Source organism: Akebia trifoliata, chromosome 11 (genome assembly GCF_017979445.1).
Source record: "Akebia trifoliata isolate Shusen 1 chromosome 11, ASM1797944v1, whole genome shotgun sequence".
In the NCBI taxonomy this organism is placed as follows: domain Eukaryota; kingdom Viridiplantae; phylum Streptophyta; class Magnoliopsida; order Ranunculales; family Lardizabalaceae; genus Akebia; species Akebia trifoliata.
Window position 1 is genome coordinate 33,800,297 of NC_141385.1, and position 23,836 is coordinate 33,824,132.

Sequence of the window (23,836 nt, forward strand, 5' to 3'; positions counted from 1 at the left end):
CTTTTAGCAATGATCTAAAGTTGTCACAAGATGTCCATTTTTATGAATTAGTTAGATAAGTTTTAGTGGCAACATTAGATATTTAGTGACAATAACTTTTTAAATTAGTGACAATATCTTTTTTGACTAAATATTATACTTTTAATGACAATATATTTATGGTAGTTAAAAGTATAATCTTTAGTGGCATTTTTGTAAGTTACACCTAAAACATTTAGTTGCGGCATAGTAGTAATAAAAAAGTTGCTATTAAAATATTTAGTGACAACCTTTGAACATTTAGTAACAAAAAATGTTGCAGCTAAATATCAAATTTCTTATAATGACACCAACAACCCATCTTTAGTAACTGATACTAATTTCATCGTACATAACTCTAAATTTCATCATTTTCAACTCAATTAAAGGATTCAATTTGGCTGAAATTTTATATCAAACCTCGATAAACAATTTCTCAAGTATTTGCTTCTCTTTATCTCTTTTTGTATTTTGAAACCTATAGAGTTATATCCATCTTTCTCTTTCTTTTGTAATTGATTTCTTTGAAACCTCACATTTAGATTGTTACTTAAGTCTAGTTTGAATTTTTGTTATATGTTTACCTTGTTACATTTCAAGTCAGATTCTATTAGGTTGGGACACAAATATTAGTTTTCGTATTTCTTAGTTGAATTGTAGTTTTAAATCCGATATTTATAGTTTCATTGAGAAACTAATTGAATTGGTTGATCAATATTTTGATGGACTATTTCATACATTTATTTGTGCATATAATATTGAATAATTTATTTTAATATTTCTTGATTGAATTATACATTCAAAAATGAGATTTATACCTCATTGACACACTGATTGATCATTATTATGAAGGATTGACTCAAACTTTTATTTATATATATTAAGTATATCATAAGTTTTAATAGTGATCTATAAATGTTATGCTTTCTCTTCTCATTGATGTAAAATGGATTTGTAAAAATGGATATCCCTTTTTTATTATTTCATAGTCAATCTCTTACGATTTTCTTTAATTTAACCGATCTTTAATTTTCTATTGGTTTTTTCCAGAAAACAGCATCATGTGATGACGTAACTTTAACATGCTTCTTAGGGTCCTTTTCAACTAAGAGACCATAAAAAAGGGTCTAATGTCTTTTCGATCCTGTACTCTACAGTCTTCTATGCCTTTGCCATGACCTCAACTTTCGTTACTTTCTTCTCATCCTTAGTTTTCTTAATTTTCTCTTAGGTTTCATTGCAAATGTTATTTTTTTTTATCATTAGTAAATACTATCATTATTTTTTTCAATAGTCATCTCTAACCCGAATGTTGTTATTATTATTAAATTACCACCGAAGTAGATTTTCTCAATATGCAAGGATTCAAAGATATAGGAGTAATGATTACATTAGTAGAAAAAAAAACATATATTTGGACTCAATGTAGATCAATGTTGCTACATCAATATTCTTAAAGATATATACGATTAATACAAATTTCCTAATGGTATCACAATTAATATTCAGATGAAATGAGTTTATGTAATATTGAAGGTGCCAAAGATTTGATGAAGATATTGGGAAAGTTTCATATGCTAGGTGGATTGAGAGATATATTCATATCGTGTGAGGTTTGCACTCTTCTAACAACCATCTATCCTAATCTCTCTCTTAGAATTTCATCTTTGACATAAACTTATATTGAGTTTCCTACTCTACCATCTTCAACGTCTTCTGTAAGTGCAAGACGTTGGGCATATTGTGGATCAACTAGAATACCTCATGTTAAACTAAGTCACATATGCATAAACGATTAAGAAAAAATAATAGACGAGATTTTACGTCTACTATTAAAGAAAAGACTCTAAAGACAATTACAAATGTAGATGAAGAGGATGGCGGGGTACATGATGATTATTCAACAAGCCTTAGAGTGGGACCCCCGAATTATTTTAAAAGTTTAAATACCTATAATACCTTCAATTTTTAAATTAAATTACTATTTTATCCTCTCTATTTTCAACATTCATTTTCTCTTCCCAAAACATAGTTGGGCACACATAGCTACATTGGTAATTCAACACCACAACCCACTGCAGGTGCCAACTAGGTTAGTTAGTAAAGCCTTTGAGTGATGATATCGGAGACTTGGCTTCAAATTCCGCTAGCACCGAGTTATTGAAATCATTAAAAATAGGTTTATTCATAAAAAAAATATCACAACCCTATAAATTTCATGATAGAACTCATATTAGTAATTGATTTAAATAAATGAGGGTATTATAGGCTTTTTTTCTTTTAAAATGATGTGCAGGTTACACTCTAAGATTTTCTGAATAACAAACTGGATAAAGTAGGTTCTTTTAGAGTTTTCGAAACTCTTATGGGAGTGTTTTTGTAATTAAAAGGCAACATATAGGCTTGCATAGTAAAACTCTCTTCTTAATATATATATATATAAGGTAAGTTGTAAAACAAAGATTAATGTTCATGAATAGTAATTGAGCTGTAGGACATTTTTTATATAAAGTATAAAAATAAATTTTTTTGGTTGGATTTTCATTTATCATTTTTTTAAAAATTTAAGATGTTATTCATTTGAAAGTACTCATTGGCTAAGTTGGTTAAAGTCCATGAGTATTAATACAATGACCTTGGTTCAAATCCTTTCTTTACTTACTAATTACTAACAACTAACTTGCATTCCTAGACAAAAATAGAAAAAGATGTCATTCATTTATTTGTAATCAACTATGATTATGATTAAGATTCTATAAATACTATTGTTCCATAAATAACATTATGAAGAATCTTTTTTATCTTATGTTAATTTGATGTGCATTATCATTCAAACAAGCAATAAAATGTATTCCTTTTTTCCCATCGATATTGTGCTTTAACTAATAGTCAATATACAAGAAATAAATGTGCACTCGTAAAGCTCTTCAAATAAAGATTATGACAAGCTGATAATACTTTATAAATGTTATGATAATATTTTCATTATACTATCAAGCTATTAAAATGAGCTGAAGCATTCTTGTTCAGATGAATTTGAATCATCACAAGGGGAGTGGGTGTGTCTGCCTTCATAAGTCGTTATCACCATTCGACAATCTTCAGATAATCGTTCAACCCTCTTCTTCACTCGACAATTATTATGTGTGCAACGATAATAACTTCTGATGAGAACTCCAAAAAAGGGCAAAATGGTAAACAATTTAGTAATATTTAATAAAAAAAATTGATTAATATTTGGGGAAAAAAAATTAAAGGACAACAATTGTAAGCAATAAGTATAGTTTTAAACATTATTGAGTACTACATTTTTTATGATTAACTATTGAAACTTCACGTCGGTAATGTAAAATCAAACATTAAAATATTTTTACTTAATTAAAAAATTATTAAGATGTAATAAACACTATAAACAAAAGTATAATAAAAAAAATAAAATTAACAAAGATTTAATAAAGATGAACTATATTTATCATTTAAAAGACTTATTCATTATATCTTAAAATACTTATTCATTAGTAATTAAGAGTATACAAATTTTGTTTTTGATAGAAAAATTAGAGTCCAACTAGGCATGTATAAAGTCATTTAACTTACTTTCATTTTAAAATTCAAGTGACATTTATTATTTATACAACTATATGAGATTTGATTTTAAAGAAGGTGAAAGTGAGATAACGAGAAGAAGATTTAGAGGGTATAACTTGTAAGTAGATCTGTATAGGATGAGGGAATAAGAGAGATTTGTGATTTTATTTTGTAATTTGATAATTATAATTGGATAAGGGATTGTAGATAGAGATAAAAGATACATAGAAGGAAGAAGGTGGCATCTTGTAATATTGATATTCATTCATTTAGTAGATGCAACTTGATCCAAAGTTCTTCGGGTACTAATCGATGCAATGTATTCATTCTTTCAACTTATATTCTATATTTTATTAGTCTCATTATTTAAGTCAGTTTTATAAATATGATTGGTTAGTTTATTACATTCCTAGCATGTAACTAGACAAATTAAGATTATGATTGAATGTAGATACTTATCTCGTAGCTATTAAATGCTTAGCCCATGTTTTTTTTAAATATATTCAGAAGGCTCCATTTGTGGGAAGATATGTCAAATTATTAAGCATAAAAGAGCGTTATATAATGTAGAACGATATAAATTGAATCACTACCTATGTATATGAAAAGTAGTCATGTAATAATATATTTAATAAGAATATTCTATTTAGGAATATTAAGATTTTCTAACTATGGTAAGTATGAACTAGAATATCAATTAGGATTTTCCTTATCAGGAATATTGAGATACATTCAATTACGAAATATAATGCAACATGAACTAGAATCTCATGCTGCATTATACAATGCAACATGAGAAACATTGAATTGTATATATCTTATCACAATATGAAAATTGAACAGTGATCATGTAATAAAATACATATAAAAGTATACTATTTAGAAATATTATGAGTTTCTAATTATGGCAAGTATGAACTAGAAGATCAATTAGGATCTTCTTCTAAGAAATGTCTCGGTCAATTTTGCATTCTAGAAATAATCATGTGACACTCTATTTAAACCTACGAGTGTATCTGTATCTCCATCAAGTTTGAATAGAGTTGACATTTTTATACAACAACTTGGCATATTGTGACAAGTACATAAGAAGTAATCCAATGTATCTCATGTTGCATTATATAATTCACTTTTACCATCTACTACCAACTCATATGTGCCCTTCTCCCATCCTTTTTTTTTTTGTTGTTGTTTGTTTGTCTACTTCTAAACAAAAAAGTTGTTTTGAGGTAGTTGCGAGTAGAAGGTGGTGTCAGTCTTCTTTTCAATCGTGAAGAGGCAGTACACTAATTTAGGCTTACCAAAGCCTAATCATAGTTTTTAATCCCTAAATCATAAACCCCAAGACTTAAGGAATCTAACTTTACATTTCCTATCCCTATAGCTTAATAAATAAGGAGGTTGGAAGTTATAAGATGAATAGATTGAGAATCAAGATATAAGAGGGCAGAACCAGTAGATAAACCCATTCAAAAGAGTATAGTCAAGGGCATATATGGCGACGACCGCAGGTGTCCCATGGGTGGGGACATGGATGTTCTAAGGAACTCGTTGAGTAAAAGGATAGAAAGGGAAGGGGAAGAGGCAATATCAGAAGTCCTTTCAAAAAGGAAGAAAGGTTTTCTGAATTTATTTGAGTAACATCGATATACTTAGATTATCTTCATATATTTTTAATTTGTTAAAAGACCTTTTAGAGGAATAATAATTCTGCCATTAATCCTTGTAGATTACTTTAAAGCATGTTACAAAGAATATATCTGATAAATGCATTTCTCAAAATCATGGATTTATAGTCAAAATGGAAACAACTGACTACTTGGTGTATTTTTATTCTTAAAAACCTACTGAAACTGAGGGCATTTATTAAATGATAAAAAAATTAGCATGCTAATGACGTTTATATATAGATGCCATTACAAATTCAATATGCTCAATTTAATCCTAAAGTATGCATAATATGTATCATTTAATCCAAAGTAGGCCTAGTACGTAGGTTTATCGATGGATTGGATCACTTGATGATGAGATCTGGTTAAGATTTGTTGTCAATCTTTCTTGGTGATATTGGGTCAAATAGATCAAGCACATGAATTGCTACATGATAGGCTATCACATCAATTCTTAATAAAGAAGGTAGTTGCCATGACACATTAACATTAACATATATGGAGATCGGAAACATGCCAGATATATTTGGTGGTGATATTAAACAAGCCTATGTTATTGTTCACAAGTAAATATATGCCAACTCTACCCAACTTGAAAGTCATCATACAAAAATTAGATAGCTCATAGAAAGGTCACACAAGAGTAATGTAATCTTTGAAACATAAAAGCTAGTTTACATGCATGTGTATAGTTTACAAATACACAAAATCATATGTTAATCTTAAATCATGCACCTTGAAGATCTTATGCATTTTCATTTTTAGGTTGTTTTACGTAAATGACCAAATACCCAATTTCGTAATTGTATTTTTTTACAAAAATGGTTATTTATATAATACATGATCACATTTTCTAATTATTTATTTACCCTTATTGTGAAGCTACATTCAACTCAAGGGTTTTGGATTGAGTCTTTGAAAATCAAATATACAAAAGATGAGGATTGGTGGTCCATGAGCACTCAGCTGGGAGGATCAAAATTTTGGCGGAGTATTAGGAAATTCATGCAGCATGTGATCTCCTATTAAAAAAGTTTAGTCCACAGTGGTAAGCATCTTCTTTATTTCTTTGTCATTGGAGAGGAGATGGATCCTTTATAGAGAGGTTCCCCAATATTGAAAATAAGAGGATTAAGATTCAAGTGGTTTGGAGTAACGGTGCTTGGGTTGAAGATTGACTAAGAAATTTTGTTGGATAAAACTATATGGACAGCTACCTCTTTGGGAAGTTTTTCTTTAAGAGTGCTTGGGACTTGATCCGTTTTAAAGGTACTAGAGACACAAAGTGGACTGCCATTTGGAGGGCCCCAATTCTGGTCAAAAGGAGAGATTTTAGGCATTAATTTCTTGGATTGTGACTTACGTGGCATGTATTGAGGTGGGGAGGAGGGTTTCAATCCTCCTCCCTGGGTGAATATGATCCGGTCTCTTCTAATTTTTTCTTTTTAGTTATACTCAAACTTGAGTTGATCCAATTATTAACACATTTATACTTTTTATATAATATTAGTCATTTATGCTAATTATATCAATGAAATATAGAAAGTAGTTTAGGATGATTTCCCCATATACAATGAAGGCTTATAATACAATGGTTCAAGTCGAGTACTATAAAGGGACAAGTAAATTTTTTGAATGACATTGATGGATATGGTAAGGAAAGATACAAAGGAACATGCCTTAATTGATGATATGGTTTAGCATACAATTAATTTTGCATAACATGCAGATGATGATAAAATATCCATCGAGACTCTTGACTAGGCAATAAAATGGAGAGCCGATGATCAAATTGCCATAGTTGAAATAATAACGAAAGATTTAATTTTTTTTTTGTTGCGTGTATATTTTCCTTCATTCTTGGGTGTGTCGTACCTCAATCAAGTCATGTGACCCTCTTATACTCATAGTTCTCCCCTTATTTAAAAGATCAGTCTTTTGGAATAGTTGGTTGGTTAACATTGTAGCAGAGCGATAGGCTAGTTTAGGTCACAGATTTGATTCTTTCCACTCTTATGATTGGGAAATGTTGAGTGCATATTTTCCTCGACTTTTAGGTGTCATACCCCAATTAAGCCCCATGACCCTCTCATATTCATAATTCTCCCCCTCTTTAAAAGTTCAGTCTTTTGGAGTAGTTGGTTGGTTAACAAATATAGTTATAGATAAAGTTAAATCGTGAAATAAAATTTATGTTGTTGATCTAATTTTCGGGATGTAGTGTGATCACTAATGTTGTAGTATTCTCTCTAAATCAAATTTAACCAGTTCATTAATGGGATTGTTATTCACCCAATCCAATCCAGCTAGATCTAAACCTGATTCATGCCCACCTTATTTAATAGTTTTTTCCCCCTCTAAACAGCCCTATTTCAGTACCAGTTAGATTTGATACACTCCATCAAATCTCTAAGACCTTATACCCCATATATGCCCACTGTACTATTGCCTTCCTGTGTGTACCCCATCATCTGACAATATTCAACACAAAACTAGTGCACATTTTTCAAAACCTTATGATATAAAGCAACGACCCTAAGACGTGGTGTTGAAAATATATGAAAGCTCACTGTGTAAGATCCTCTATTTTATATTGGTGAGTTGTTGGTGGTTTGGCATTTCTCGTTGCTCTTATTCAACATTCAGAATAAGATGATTACATTCGTACTTCTGAAGCTTTTATCATTAGAAGGAATAATGATGGTGTCCAACAAGTAAAAGAAACCCTAACAGGAAGTCGAACAAAATTTGAACCAACATGATACAATGCGTATACTATAGTGCCACTTGGAATATTCTTTCAAGTTCACTGACTCTTGAGTGTTGGCCCACCCACGTGGACCCATGTAAAAGAAAAATAAGTGAAAAAATTATACTATTTGACGATTTTCAGCCCTTTTATCTGAGAATCTTCATTATACGTAGGCCTTTCATGAGAACAAGGATGAAAAATAAAAAAAAATTCTCAAATCAAACTGGGAGAAATTACGCATGATCTGATTTTTGGTGTCTAGGTCCTTCCAAATATTCATGGATTCGGTGAGAGAACACCATATGGAATTTTTTGGGATGCCCGTTTCCAATGACATTGATACAGACGAATCAACCATAAATGGGGTTTTCTGTTTTGGATCAAGGAAGCTAAAATAAGTGCCAATGACTAAGGGATCCCAGAGACAAGTTATTAAAAGTGAGTAATCAAAAGAAAAAAATTCATGCAAATACCTTAAGTATTAGAGTCATGCTGTAGTGACCTTAAGCTAGAATCTCATATCGCACTTCTTGACGTAAAAGTACGTCAAGAAGTGCGATATGAGATTCTAGCCTGGGGTCACATCAGCATTATTCTTAGTATTATAATGAGAGGAGGGTGAGTATTATTGACCAAAATCCATAAAATGATATTTTCTAAATTATAAATTATAATCTTTGATAGATCTTAATATATTTAAAATAATCTAATTCATTATTATAAAAAAAAATATATTTTTTTATATATCCTTACTATGCACGTATCCTTCTCTGTGTTGATCTAATGGTCTAAAGTCACCCACAACCATAGCATTATTCATAATATAATGACCTTAAGAGTTGATCCAATCAATTCATGAATACGGTTCACTGTTCATTCATCAATAAAAAATGTGGGTGCAAAATGATAAGATATTTAGATGAAGAAAATCATTAGAAATCTGATCCAACGGCTGAGAATTAAAATCGAGAAATACATCTATAAATATTAAACTACTCAGATTAAACACCCATTTACACAGTAAATGACGAGCATTTAATTTAACATAAGAGGAGTGGAGAGGGGTTACCTTGGATGAAGACTGTTCTTGACTACTTTTTGGCCGTATTTCCTCCATTTGTAACCATCATCTAGTACATCTACATCACTCCTAGTTTGGAAACAAAACCTTGGTTCTCTAAGCTTCCTCCTCACCTTTACTTTGCTCTTCTCTGAAGATGAATTCCTCCACCTGCCAAAATCAAAGTTTATTAATTTTCATATATGATCATGGTTATATATATTGTCATGAAATGGGTATCTCTAAAATTATAAATATTAATCAAGAGAAGTTAGAATCATATGTTGCCTTATTCGAGTAATCCTATCCCTATGAAATTGTTGAATACTAGTGTGTGTGTGTGTGTGTGTGTGTGTGTGGTGTGTGTGTGTGTGTGTGTGTGTCAGAGAGAGAGAGAGACAGAGAGAGAGAGAGAGAGAGAGAGAGATGTGGTTGAAGAATGATAACTCGATACAAATTATAGATAATGATAAAGAGGGATTATAAATTTTGGTTTTTGGATAACTCGATTCATTAGTTTCAAATGGTTGAAGGCTATATCGTGATATATTTCAAAAGTAATAGACTCTCTATATCAAACAAAAGACTTTAGAATATCAAAGAAAAAGCATAAACAATCATAAGAGAGAGAGATGATGGGAGAATGATTATTGATAAAATCATAATATTGATCATCAGCTAAGCTCTCTTCGTCACTGTGAGATGCTTGAAGCCTAGCTAGAGTTATATATTCCATTCGTTGATGGCCTTCTAAATTAAAAATATTAGAAAACCATCTAAGAGAGAGAGAGAGAGAGAGAGAGAGAGAGTTACCATGAATTGTTGCCATCGTTAACATTACCAGTACAATTATCATCATTAACAACCTTTGGATCCAAAGTTCCGACCTGATTTAATTTCACAAACACAGATAGAAAAATAAACAAAAACCCATGTAAAAGAATACGCCAAAACAACACATCATGAATATATCCTTCCCTCTCCTTTGATTTTAGTGCCCCTATTTGATATTTTTTGTACCAAAAACTTCTCAAACTACTTGGCTATACCCACCTGTTCATTATTCCAAGAAGACCTAGACACAAGATCGCTACAACTAAATCCAATAGCGTTGTTGTTGTTGTTGCTGTTGTTAAAAGACAGAGAAACCTGAGAAGACTGAGAGGGAGGGACTAAGAAGCTCAAACCCTGATTTTCTTCAAACTGAACAAACCCCATCTCATGGATTGCTTGTGGAGGACTAGAAAATGAGATCCCAAGCTCGTAACAACCGCGAGAAGCTTCTCGATCTCCTTCCATGTGGGTTGAGTACTTCTTAGTCCAGTGAGTCTTCAAAGCTCTATCTTTTTTTTTTTTCTTTTTTTTTTTTCCTTCTCTCTTATTATTATTATTCTCTTCGTTTGTTATTCTCTCTTATTCTCTTTGGTGCACATGTCCGTACAAAATATTTGTAGGTCAAGCTGTTTGGGTTTCACATGGTGATGTTGCTTGTAGACTGGAAAATGCCGGTGGAATGTTTCTTAGAGATTATTCCTTCTCATCTTCTTAAGGTTATGAATAGAGAAGACATGGATAATGACAGTTCCCTGTTAGTGTTTTCACATTCACTAACAAAATATCTATAAGGGATATCTTACATGCGACTATCGGCGATTATAATGGCTTTTGGATTCAATTCATTTGGGGGGGGGGGGGGGGGGGGGGGACCCAAATTAATGAGCTTATTTACCAGCATGGCACACTTTCTAAATTATTTACAAAAATGTGACATTGGTAAGAAAAATAAGTTGTTTTTTTCAAACATTAACAACTATTGGTAAGTATCATAAATGGCCTTGATATTAATTTGATGAAATATCAAATGTAATGCAGCATATTTTTAATACGTATCTCGAGAAAATTAATAGATCAATTAATATGAATTTTTTTCTTGAAATCAGAATTTGATGCAGGGCAAAGAATAATCTTCCAATTGGTTCATTGATTCTCAAAAGAATACTGAACAATTAGGTATCAAAAACTTGTTGATTCACAAGAAATACCAAGCAATTGAAAATAAAGAGAAAACCCTCTAAAAATCATAAATTTTATTAATCAAAGATATTCCCCTATATTGGAGTTATGATACTAATTATATAAAAAAATCCTATTTATAGAAAACATGAAAATAACCAAAATAGAAAAAATTACAAAAAATAATTAAAACAACCTAGGGATAGAAATAGATACTACTTGACTTAAGAAATAAGAGAAAATCGACGGTGCATGATTCTAATTTCTATAAGTAAAGTTATTAATAAAATGAAACTTTCCTAAAATAGCAAAAATGTTTAAAAGGTAGGCCAAACGAAGGAATTGGGATTAAAAACAGAAAGTCCATAGCATGGTATGGATCTTGAAGATCACAACGTTTCCATTCAAGGAGAGGTCTCTTAAAATTATTCTGAATCGGTCGCTTGTTTGGATCTCTGGTCTCACTTGGGCTTGTTGCACTACATATGTTTTTAGTCCCGACTCATTTGTTTAACCTATTTTTAAGATGTTTTTGCTATTTTAGAAAAGTTTTATTTTGTTAATAACTTTAGTTATAGAAGCTAGAATCATACATCATTGATTCTCTCTTATTTCTAAGTTCAAATAGTATCTATTTCTATCCCTATGCCATTTTTACTATTTTTAGTAATTTTTTCTATTTTCATGTATTCTAGAAATATGAATTTTTTATATTGCAATTGTACAGAACCTCCATTTTGGAAAAGGTTCTATTGGTGCCACAACCAATCACCAATTGTTTTTAACGATACCACTGACAGGCCCATTGGTGCTAGTGTGACAAATATTATTTTTTTCTTATTGGCCATTTTCTTCAAAATGAGTATAGAATGTATTTTTTGGTGTTTAAAGTTTAAACTTGTCGAGACTTTAATTTCTAACTTTTAGGAAACATTTGAGGATTTTGGTTGAAATATGAAAAATCAAGTATTTTGAATCATTAAAAGTACAAGGCATTGCATTGTTGATGCAATATCCTATAAAAGAGAGTGTGGACTCTCGTTGAGTGTGTGTGTGTGTTGGCGAGTGGGTATCCATGATTAAACTTATTTTATAATATTGCGAGATGATATTGCATGTTTATTTAAATTCTATTATTGCGAGACAATGAATACTATTGTTTATTTTACGGGTTGGGTCATTGCATGGTAAGAAGCTGGATATCCATTCCACTTACTTGTATATTTTATTTGTATTTTCAAAAAAGAAAAAACGTGTACATAGTTAGTTATTTTGGGATATATCAAAGAGCTTGTGAATGCCCGAAGGGATAGTCTGTCATATCATGTCTGGAGTGACATACTATCCTAAGATGAACGATTGCGATGGTAAACTCTTATGTAGTATGAGATGCATAGGGAAGTAGCATCACAATTGAGATCTGGGATATTCTTCTATATCATTATCAATGAACTATGTGATATAATGGTAGTTTGTGAAAGTATAGAGATGTCTTAGAAAACTATATATTCTTCTTATAGGTTTAGATGAAGATGACTAGTCAATGATCATTATACCAGTTTAGATTAGTCGAACATATTGACACTTTGTGAAATGACCTGTACTTTATGATCATAGTCAACGACTAACTTAAGCCAGATAAATGGTCACCTAATTGTGGTAAGTGCAGTGACCTACCACAAACTTGGGAACTAACGATAGGGTTTCATATCAGTAAAGTCTGGAATATATTCAGATCCTGATTGGGAGGTATCCATTCATCGTTCTCAATACTCTTAACAATTACACACAACCATTGTTTGTATTTATATTTCTATTCATGCATTGTGTTTGTTTGACTGAAATCTATTTTGCAAACTGTTGAAATAATATTTTATTTTATATTTCCAACATGATATTGTTAATTTACTTTTATTTTTATTTATACTAAAAAAACTTGCATGTGTTTCCAACTGTTTTAGAATGATTTTCCTCATGTTAAGAGATTGTTAGTTTGAGATAGTGGTTTACCTGTTGGGTAACTCCCCTATTAGTCACCCTATCATTTCAGTTGCAGATCCTTCGCCAGTCCAGGAACAGTTAGATGAGCCTCCAGTGAAATATCATCTCGTAGGTCATATTGACGACTGAAGTCCACTTCCAGGTGAGAACTTGAATTACTTTTACTAGATCTATTTTAATTTAGGTATTAGAAATCCTTCTATTTTATTTTTTTTGAGAGTAAGATTTGATGTTAGTGCGAGGGTTTGCCAACTTTTATTTCTTGGCAGGTTTTTGAGTTCTAATTTACATTTAAGTTATCTTGTAAATACTTTCACACTTATATTTCAGTTTTATTAGAAATTTTTACTATGATATTATATGTTACCAGTATAGTTCTTATTTACATTATTTATCATTTTTGGGTTGTGTATTTAGTGCATTGGATTTTAGTATAGAATCATGGAGATTCGTGTTAAAATTTGGAAGCTCTACAAAGTGTTATTAGAGCTCAGTATTAAGTTCATTTGGGACATAAACCTATTCTATTTTAAAGAGTTGGTTGATACATCAGAGTGGTATAAGAGAGTCTAGAGATCTACTAGAGTCTAGAAAAGAGTTAAGGATATGATTAAGAAGAGTTAGGATTAAGCAAGATAAAAAATCCAAAAAACTTTGAATTTTAATGCCACATGACTTTTAATTGGAAAGACTTGATATAGACCTACTTTGTGTATGTTATATTATTGAAAACTTAGCATAATGATTGAACTGTCATTTTCTAATGAATGGTTATCCAATTAAAAGAATTTGATTATGATTTTTTCACATCGTAATTAACGATATGTGAAGAAAAAGAAGAAGAGAAAAGAAAATAATGGACGACGGTCAACGGGTAGGCAAGGTAATGATGATCAAATGAGACAATTATTAGATTCCATAGCTTGTGTCAAAGAAACCCAAACTAAGATTATGGAGAAGATGGATGAGATTAAGAGATGCTAGGTACACCCGTAAGGGATATGTTATTCCACTCTTGACCCCTCCCCTAGAGCCAATACCTCTTATACATCCACTAACTGTGGTGAGGCCTTCAGTACTGAGTGTAGACACCCCATTTTTGCATTCGCCTGATTAATCAACTCGTCAACCCGATTGTAACGGTTCCCAATGATAGATGTTTATTCCAATACTTTATTTTGTTACTAGATATGTTTCAGAAATTCAGATGAGGTATCTCGAACTGACAAAATTATAGAAACCACACTACACTAGGAAAATATAACCCCAAAAACATAAAAATCATCATTTTTCAGACAAGAAGAAGCTTTACGATAAAAATCACTAAAAAATGATTAAATTACCAAAATACCCTTAATCTCAAAACACCCGCAGAGCCTACGTTACACTTAGAAAAACCCTTTCAAATACATAAAACAACAATCGAAGCCAAATAAATCATTTCGCCAATTTTTAAAATTATGAAAATGCCTCTCATAAGGTTTACGACCATTTCGCACAAAAAATTTCATAAATGACACAAACCAATATTCCCATTGAATTCCTTATGAAAAATCGATTCCAAAACATTTTAGAACATCAAAAATCGACTTAAAACGCAAAAACTGCTCTCCGAGGGCAAAACGATAATTTTATAATTTTAATAATTAAAACATTAATTAAAATTAAAGTCAATTAAGTGAGACTAAAAGTCAAAACCCTAATAGAATTCTAATTAAATAATAACTCTATTTAAAATAATTCTAAATAAATAATAACTCTCTCTAAAAGAATTATAATTAAACACTAACTCTATCAAAATAAGCACTTAAAAAATCTATAAATAGGGGTCCCTACAACCTATTTTCGTATCAAAAAATAAACCCTAGAAAAAGTAGGTCAAAAAACTTTCCTAGCCTCCCATAAACCCTAATTTTGAAGTCCCAACTCCTTACCTAACACCCATACCTCAACTTTAGCGCAAAAAACACCTAGAAGCCCTTGAAAAACATCCAGAAATCGATAAATAAAATCAGAAAATTTCAGGAGGAGGTACCTTATCTTGGAGATTTGAAACGAATCCGGTAACAGAACGAAGCGAGGAGTACTGTACAACGAGCTATTCTATCATATCTGAAGGAACAAAATCGTTGCGTACTTAAAGGTAAATTTTTATTTATTATTATTTAGGTCTTTTTAGTAATGTAGTTTTATTTGAGAATTAGTAGAAACCAGCGTTTGCCGGGCGGGGTTGGTGCCTAACACCTTCCAACCCCGTAATGTGATCCCTAGACTCAGTATTTTTTTAGTAGATTAGTTGTTTGTTTATCCGTTTCGAGTCAATGTTTGGTTCCTAGACCGTAATAACTAGGTGGCGACTCCCAAACCTCAAAGGGCAAAAGCGGATTGGCGCACCCCGCATAATTCAAAGGGTCACTATCCAACTAAGGTAGAGGAGTGGGTATTGATGATGAATGAGTTGATGAGTGCCATGGGTTGCACGGATAAGCAGAATATAGCTTCCTTTAAGCTTGTAGACATCCCATTTTTGCACTCACCTGATTAATCAACTCGCCAATTCAATTGCGACGGTTCCCAATGATGGATGAATATTCCAATGCTCTATTTTGTTGCTAAATATATTTTAAAAATTCAGATGAGGTATCTCAAACTAATAAAACTGTAAAAATCACGCTACGCTAGGAAAATATAACCCCAAAGACATATAAATTATCATCTTTCAGACAAAAAGAAGTTTTATGATAAAAATTACTAAAAAATGATCAAATTATCAAAATACCCCTAACATCAAAACATCCTTAGAGCCCACATTACGCTTAGGAAAATCCTTTCGAACAAATAAAACAAAAAATTGAAATTAATTAACCATTCCGCCAATTTTCACCAAATACGACAAAATTATGAAAATGCCCATCATAGAGTTCACAATCATTTCATACAAAAAAATTCATAAGTGACACAAACCGATAATCTCATTGAATTCTTTACGAAAAATCGATTCCAAAACATCGAAAAATAACTTGGAACGCAAAAGTTCACTTCAGGGGCAAAATAATAATTTTTCAATTTTAAAAATTTTAAATTTTGAAATTAATAAATAAAATATTAATTAACATAAAGTGAAATCTTAATAAATAAATTTAAAAATCTGAATCAAGAAAATTAATCAGTCAAGCTCTCAGGAAAAATTGTTGATGGTTGCCCACTTATTTAAGTGGAGCCCCCTGATATTTATTAAAAGACCCCTCCATCTAGGGGCCTAAAGAATTAAAATATAATTAAAGGGGGGTTCTCCAAAAACTAAAAATATATTCTTTCATTGTACGTAAGAATTAAAACTCTAATCTAAAAAGACCACGTCAATGTCATAAGACTTAAGTCAAAACCCTAATTCAAACCTTAATCTAAAGAAACCTAGTAAATCAAATAAGACTTAGGTCAAAACTCTAATTAAACAACATTATCTTATTAAAAAGGAGACCTAGTCAAATCCTAATTCTTTCAAAAAATCTATAAATATGAGTCTCCACAATCTAATTTCACAGGTCAAAATAAATCCTAGAAAAAGTAGGTCAAAAAGTCTCCCTAGCCTTTTTCAAATCCTAAATTTGAAGTCCTAACTCCCTAACTATCATCCAAACCCCAACTTTTACTCAAAAAACACCCAAAAATCCTTTAAAAATATCCAAAAACCTTCTAAAAATATAAAAAATACTCAGATCTAAGAAGAAGACACCTCAACTTGGAGATTTGAAGCAGATCCAGTGATGGAGGAAAAACAAGAAAACTCATACAAGGACGCTCCTCGCTAGTACTGAGGGAACAAATCGTTGCGATCATCTAAGTATATTTTTTTACGTCTTTATTTATTTTAGGTCTTTTAGCAATGTAATATTTTTTTGAAAAATAGTAGAAATCGACGTTTGTCGGGCGAGGTTGGTGCCTAATACCTTCCAACCCCGTTATGTGATCCCCCGACCATAGTTTATTTTTCTTTGTAGATTAGTGTTTTATCTATTAGAGACAATATTTGGTTCCTAGACCATAATAACTAGGTGACGACTCCCAAACCTAAAAAATCAAAAGCTAATCCGCACACCCCGCGAATCGATGGCACTTTCAAAGCTAGAGGGTGATGTAAGTCAATAGTGGAAATCAATAAAGAATGTACAGGGTGTGTACCGATCACATGGAGTGGGTTTTGGAAAAGTTCATTTCCGAGTTGGTAAGGGAAATCCAAGTATAGAGAATTTGCAAACCTCAACTAGGAAACACAATCTATGATAGAGTACGAGATGAAGTTCACAAAACTATGACGGTATGCCCCAGACTTGGTGGTTACCAAAGCAAAAAAGATGAAAAGATTCTTTAGGGGTTTGAGGCCATTTCTTTGAAAAAGAATGGTTAGATTTGAGAATAACACATATTTGGAGACAATGAATATAACATAAATAATTCAAAGTGGGGAGGGTGAATTACAAGCCACTAGAAGATAGATCAATTGCCTTACAAGGCAATTCTAGATCCAAGTAAATCAGACTAAAAAGCCCATGTTTGTGAGGCTTACAACTTCAGGCTAGACTTATGCACCATATCGACCTCCGACTACTTAGATATGGTGACTAGTAGAAGGTTAGCCTTGAAAGGTTAGCTAGCAACCACTAGTACCAAGAGGAACAACACCACATATGACTAGCATAGATTTAAAATTCTAAACCACCCATACCCCAAAGACAGGCACTAAGACTGATTACATGCTATGTGTGTGGATTAGTTGACCATGTTAAAAGAGATTACCCACATTCACACCCACAGACTGGTAGTTCGGCATTCTTTCCAAACCTCAGGTGATAGCTTAGAACTTGACACAGGAGGAAATTCCAACATTAGACAAGGTCTTTGAAGGTAACATCATCATTTTTAATGTGCAAGCTCGAGTTTCGATAGATTTAGGATTATCCAATTCTTATATTTCTATTAAACTTACACACATGTTAGAGTTAGAGATCATCGACTTAGGACAAACCTTACTATTATTTACCCCTTTAAGAGATCGACACATACCTAAATTCATTTGTAAAGACTACACCATTAGAATAGCTGACCAGGAAATGATTATTGACCTTACACTCTTGGAATTCCAAGAATTCGACTTTATTTTAGGGATGGATTGGGTAGTCCAAACCCATGCTCACATGGACTATTTTGAAAGAATAGTGGCATTCAGTTGACTAGGATATTTGAAGATGAAGTTTAGAGGATTTAAGAACCAAGTAGAGAGCTATCAAAAAATCAGGTTGAACAATTTGGGACTTTCAGAAGAGACCGATCCTTTTATGACAAACATAGAAGTGGTTAGAGACTTCTTAGATATATTTCTAGAGGAGTTAACAGGATTGCTATCAAACCGAGAGATAAAGTTATTTATAAACTTAACACTGAGCATCGAGCCGATATCTTCCCCAAGCTTGGTAGACCCCCATGCTTGGAATGTATACAGATGGTGGACATAAGAGAGGGAAAGCAAATAAGAGTAGGTGTCATGTTGGAACCAAAATAATTGAATGAGTTAGCAGAGTGCTTGAGGTGGAACACAGACGTCTTTGCTTGGTTTATTGAGGAGATGCCAAGGATCATCCTAGAGGTGATTTGTCACCATTTGAACGTCGAGCCAAACTTCAAACTGGTTAAGTAGAAACCAAGGAGACTAGCACCGTGGTTTAGAGAAGCAGTGAATGATGAGGTGAACAGGCTAATCAGGGTTGGATTCATAAGTGAGGTGCAGTTTCCAGAGTGGATAGCCAACATTGTGGCAGTGCCTAAGAAGAATGGAAAAGTCAGAGTCTGCATAGACTTTATAAATTTGAACAAGGCCTGCCCCAAGGATAACTTTCCAATGCCAAGGATAAACCAGCTCGTATGCACGACTTCTGGTCATGAGAAATTATCTTTTATGGATGACTACTCAGGCTATAACCAGATACAGCTCAACCTGGATAATCAGGAGAAAACGTCATTTATTACGGAGCAGCGGCGCTATTGTTAGAAAATGATGCCCTTTGGATTGATGAATGCGGGGGCCACCTACCAAAGGTTAGTAACAGTGTTGTTCAGAAATCTGCTAAGAAGGACAATCGAGGTGTATATAGACAATTTGCTGGTTAAAGCAGAAAACAGGAAGACCACGTTGGAGATTTAGAAAAAGTTTTTTCTATGATAAGGAAAGTCGGAATGACACTCAACCCAGAGAAGTGTACCTTTGCGCTAACTTCAGGAAAATTCCTAGGTTATTTAGTCACAAAGAAGGGAATTGAGGCCAACCCAGACTAGATCAGGGCATTGATAGAGATGTCATCCCCAAAGACCCAAAAACAAGTCTAGAAACTTGTAGGGAGAATAGCTGTTTTGAATTGTTCATAGTCAGATCTTCTGAGAAGTACAGACCTTTGTACCATCTATTACGGAAGAACTCCCGATTCGAGTCGACAGAAGAATGTGAGCGGGCGGTCTCAGAGTTGTAAACTTATCTTGCCAAGCCACCTATACTCTCCAAGCCAAAGGTAGGAGAAGAGTTAGGGGTGTATATGGCCACTTTCGAACATACACTCAACTTAGTTTTGGTCAGAACTGGGATATCGGGAAAGCATCCCATTTACTTCCTAAGTAAGATCTTTACAGACGCAGAGATGCACTACACAAGGCTTGAGAAGATAGGGTTAGCATTGGTTTATACAACGATACACCTACAACCATACTTCCAAACACATCGGGTACAAGTCATCACAAAATTTCCTCTAAAGTCAATATTGGGAAAAGTAGAGGGATCAGGTAGGATGGCCAAGTAGGCATTTCAATTAGTAGAATTCAGCCTCGAGTACAAGCCAAGAATTTTGATGAAAGGCCAACTAGCAGCTGACTTCTTGGCAGACTTTCCAATGGACGAAAAAGTAGATCTGTTTGTAGAAAAGTTACACCAGGCGGAGGATGAGTAAGAGCTACAACATAGACCGAGGTGGAAAGTCTATGTGGATGGGTCATCCAATTTTGAAGATCAAGAATTAGAGTAGTACTGATCACTCTGGATAAGCCAGGATAGAAAAGGCGGTAACCCTAGGGTTCAAGGCCTCAAATAACGAGGCAAAATATGAAGCCATGCTGCTCGGTCTCGAATCCTTAGTTAGACTGCGGGTAATAGAGGCCATGGTCTACAATGACTCTCAATTAGTGGTCAACCACGCCAATGGGACGTTTGAGGCCTACGATCCACAGATGCAACTCTACTTGAAAAAAATTAAGGCAGTTGTGCAGCGAACAAGAGATATTAAGATTGAGTACATACCAAGGACAGGCAATAGACATGCAGATGCATTAGCCTACATCGCCTCGTTGTTAGCCGGGCAGGACAAGAGAGAGTTATTGTTGAGCTATCAGGAACATCCGTCAATAGACAAGTTTGGGTTGCCCAACTTAATAACAGTTGAAAAAGATCAAGGGTGGATGAGTCCAATCCTAGCCTACTTGCAGTATGGGGAGCTGTCTGGCAATCCGAAAGAGGCCAGGAAAGTTAAGAATAGAGTGGAGAGGTACACGGTTCTAGATGGGATTTTGTACAGAAAGTCTGTAGGAGGGCTACTCCTACTCTGCCTCGCGTCAGAGGAAGAGAAGGAAGTTCTGAAAGAGATCCATGAGGGTGACTGCAAAAACCATTTAGGAGGGAAAACTATAACGCATAAGGTGCTCTTTCAGGGGGTACTTCTGGCCCTACTTGCATAAAGATGCAGTATCATACGTCAAGCATTGTGATAGTTTCCAAAGACATGGAAAGATAATCCGGCAACCAATAGTGCAACCTCATTTCCTCATTAGCCCATGGCCTTTCCTCCAGTAGGGGATTGACTTGGTAAGCCCATTACCCAAAGCCCCAAGCAATCTTACTTTATTGTTGGTAGTGACAGATTACTTCACAAAGTGGGCAGAAGCGCTTCCTTTAGCCAGAATTCGATAGTAAGAAGTCTAGAAGTTCCTTTGGAAAAATATTATCTGTAGATTTGGCTTCCCGTACACCATAGTTTCCAACAACGGAAGGCAGTTTACTGGAGAGCAAATAAGAGAGTTTTGTAGTGAATATGGGATAAAACAGATGTTTTCTACACCCCAGTACCCCCAAGGAAATGGACAGACCGAAGCTACGAATAAGGTGCTGCTCGACATTTTGAAGAAAAGGTTAGGGAAAGCCAAGAGCAGGTGGACGTCAGTATTGCATGGAGTCTTATGGGCTTACAGAACAATTCTTAGGACGTCCACGGGAATGTCCTCATTTTCCATAGCTTATGGAACATAAGTAGTAATCCCGATAGTAAATAGCTTTCCCACGGTAAGAACCAAGATAGTGAAGTCTCAGAATAATAGCCAACAGCTGGTTGCAGAACTGGATCTGTTGGAAGAAAAACGAGACGCAGCATTAGTCAGATTGGAGCATTACCACAAGAGGTTACAAAACTACTTCAGTAAGAAAATTCTTCCTCAACAGTTTCAGGAGGGCGATTTAGTACTGAGACGAGAATTTCAAAATACAGAAGAGTCGAATAGCGATAAGTTAGGAATGAATTGGGAAGGCTCCTATAGAGTGACGCAAATGGGCCAAAAGGGGGTATATTACTTACTTACCATGACTAGTCAAGAGTTACCTAGACCATGGGATAAATGTAATTTAAAGCAATATTATCAATAAATGTTCCGTTGTATTTGTCCCTTAGCTGTGTTGTAGGGTTAAGTTGAAGAAGTAGATCCAGCCAGGATCCGAGCCTACGTATGTCTTCCCTGTCTTCATTGACAGGGTAAGATTGTTGGTCGGGGCCTAACTCTGACACGAGTAACAATAGCCTTGTGGATCCAGTCGGGATCCAGACCTACGTGGCTATTCTCTACCCTTAGTAGCAGAGTAAGAAACTAGTCAGGGTCCTACTCTGTCACGAGTTCCAAGCATGTTTCAGTAGAATCCAACTAGGATTTGAGCCTACGTGGGTTACCTCCATTGGTAGAGTGAGATTGCTGGTTGGGACTCAACTCTGGTATGAATAACAATAGACATGTGGATCCAACCGGGGTCTGGGCCTACGTGGGTTTTTTCTGCCCTCTCAGGTAGAGCAGAAGCTTGTCAGGGTCCTACTCTACCACAAGTTCACTAGCTGAAAAATTAGTCGAATGATTATAGCTAAAAACAAACAAAGTCAAAGCCTTCTTCAAGGACAATAACTCAAATAGCTGTCTGCGCAAGTAGTTCGGTACAAATTGTGCTACAGTTAAGAGTCTGAGCAAAGTCAGAACCTTCTTCAAGAACAGTGACTTAGATAGTCGTCTACATAGTTAGTTCGGTATAAATTGTATTATAGTTAAGAGTCTGAGCAGGGTCAGAGCCTTCTTCAAGGACAATGACTCAAATAGCCGTCTGCGTAGTTAGTTCAGTGTTAATTGTGATACAGTTAAGATTATGAGCAGAGTCAGAGCCTTCTTCAATGACAGTGACTCAGATAGTCGTCTGCACAGTTAGTTCTGTCCAAAATTGTGCTACAGTTAAGAGTCTGAGTAGAGTCAGAGCCTTCTTCAAGGACAGTGACTCAGATAGCTGTCTGCGCAGGTAGTTCAGTACAAATTGTGCTACAGTTAAGATTATGTGTAGAGTCAGAGTCTTTTTTGAGGACAGTGACTCAGATAATCGTGTTTAGTGCGGAATGTGTTACAGCTAAGAATGTAAGTAGAGTCAGAGCCTTCTTCGAGGACAATGACTCAGATAACCGTATTCAGTGCAGAATGTGTTACAGCAAAAAGTGTAAGTAGAGTCAGAGGCTTTTTCGAGGGCAGTGGCTCAGATAACCCATGTTCAATGTGGAATGTGTTACAACCAAGAATGTAAGAAGAGTCAGAGCTTTTTTCGAGGGTAGTGACGCAGATAACCATGTTCAGTGCGGAATGTGTTATAGCTAAGAATGTAAGTAGAGTCAGAGCCTCCTATAAGGACAGTTTCTTGAGACCATTTTCATCATCAGTCTGGAAAGGTTCCACCAAAAGTACACTTATTTTAGGTAGAACTTAGGGTGAAGTAAAGAAGCAGTAAGTGTGAAAAGGGTGTGCCCAAGCAACGTACAATAAGCAGTACAATTGTAATTATGTTAGGATAGATAGCTGTGTGCTAGTATGTTAGAATAGTTTACGATTTGCAATAAGAAAGAACATGTTTAAGCAGTCAGCCGAACAGAAGTAATGAGATAGAAAAAATCACTGAAGTTGCAAAAGTAGCAGCAAGTGGGAAAAATTTTCATTAATAATCTAAGAAAGGGTAGAGAATAAATCTCGAAAAATGGATAAGTACAAGGAGCACAAAGTACAGCAGTAGAAAGTAAGTATTCATTCAGGAGAAGGTTGAGAAGTGGAAGCAAGAAGATCAACATCGAAAAGAGTAGTAGGGTCTGCTACAGCATGAGGGGGATCAGCGGCTCCATCTTGGTCCACGTCAATAATAGGAGTGGATGTCTGGACAGGGGGTGGATCAATTGGCTGTGCTGAGAAACCTGCTGCTCAAGAGAGGTTCAATTATAAGGTAACGTAAGCCTCTATAAGATCCCCAGGGGCTCAGGTGAGGATAGTAATGGGATTCCCTTCTTCATCCAGTTGGAAGGGGAGAGCGCACCCAGTCTAGGAAGCATCCCAAATAGGAAATACTACGGGAGCATCATC

At 34.2% G+C, this 23,836-nt stretch overlaps 2 protein-coding genes across 3 annotated transcripts; one reads left to right on the plus strand and one right to left on the minus strand.

Moving 5' to 3' along the window:
- Nucleotides 1-2,860: 2,860 nt before the first annotated feature.
- On the minus strand, nt 2,861-10,653 carry WRKY12 (WRKY family transcription factor). 2 transcript variants are annotated; one of them, XM_086417159.1, is made up of 4 exons: nt 10,142-10,653; nt 9,902-9,975; nt 9,098-9,259; nt 2,861-3,179 (listed from the first exon to the last, which is right to left on the minus strand). In XM_086417159.1, exons 1-4 carry the CDS (start codon nt 10,385-10,387, stop codon nt 3,020-3,022), a joined length of 642 nt encoding a protein of 213 aa, XP_086273285.1. In that variant the 5' UTR covers nt 10,388-10,653; the 3' UTR covers nt 2,861-3,019. The 2 variants fall into 2 exon arrangements, with proteins under 2 accessions (XP_086273285.1, XP_086273284.1); XM_086417158.1 differs by having other exon boundaries at nt 2,862-3,182; nt 10,142-10,627.
- A 9,601-nt stretch (nt 10,654-20,254) lies between these two features.
- Nucleotides 20,255-20,875, plus strand: LOC147391332 (uncharacterized). The gene has a single exon (XM_086459051.1). It carries the CDS (start codon nt 20,255-20,257, stop codon nt 20,873-20,875), a length of 621 nt encoding a protein of 206 aa, XP_086315177.1.
- Nucleotides 20,876-23,836: the final 2,961 nt, after the last annotated feature.

What these genes read in the sequence shown, in the direction of transcription:
- WRKY12 (XM_086417158.1), bottom strand. Translation starts at nt 10,387, where the DNA reads ATGGAAGGAGATCGAGAAGCTTCTCGCGGTTGTTACGAGCTTGGGATC. An exon ending in CTTCTTGGAATAATGAACAG is followed by an intron (nt 9,976 to 10,141) that starts GTGGGTATAGCC and finishes AAATTAAATCAG; the next exon opens with GTCGGAACTTTGGATCCAAA. An exon ending in AACGATGGCAACAATTCATG is followed by an intron (nt 9,260 to 9,901) that starts GTAACTCTCTCT and finishes TGATTTTGGCAG; the next exon opens with GTGGAGGAATTCATCTTCAG.
- LOC147391332 (XM_086459051.1), top strand. Translation starts at nt 20,255, where the DNA reads ATGCTGCTCGGTCTCGAATCCTTAGTTAGACTGCGGGTAATAGAGGCC.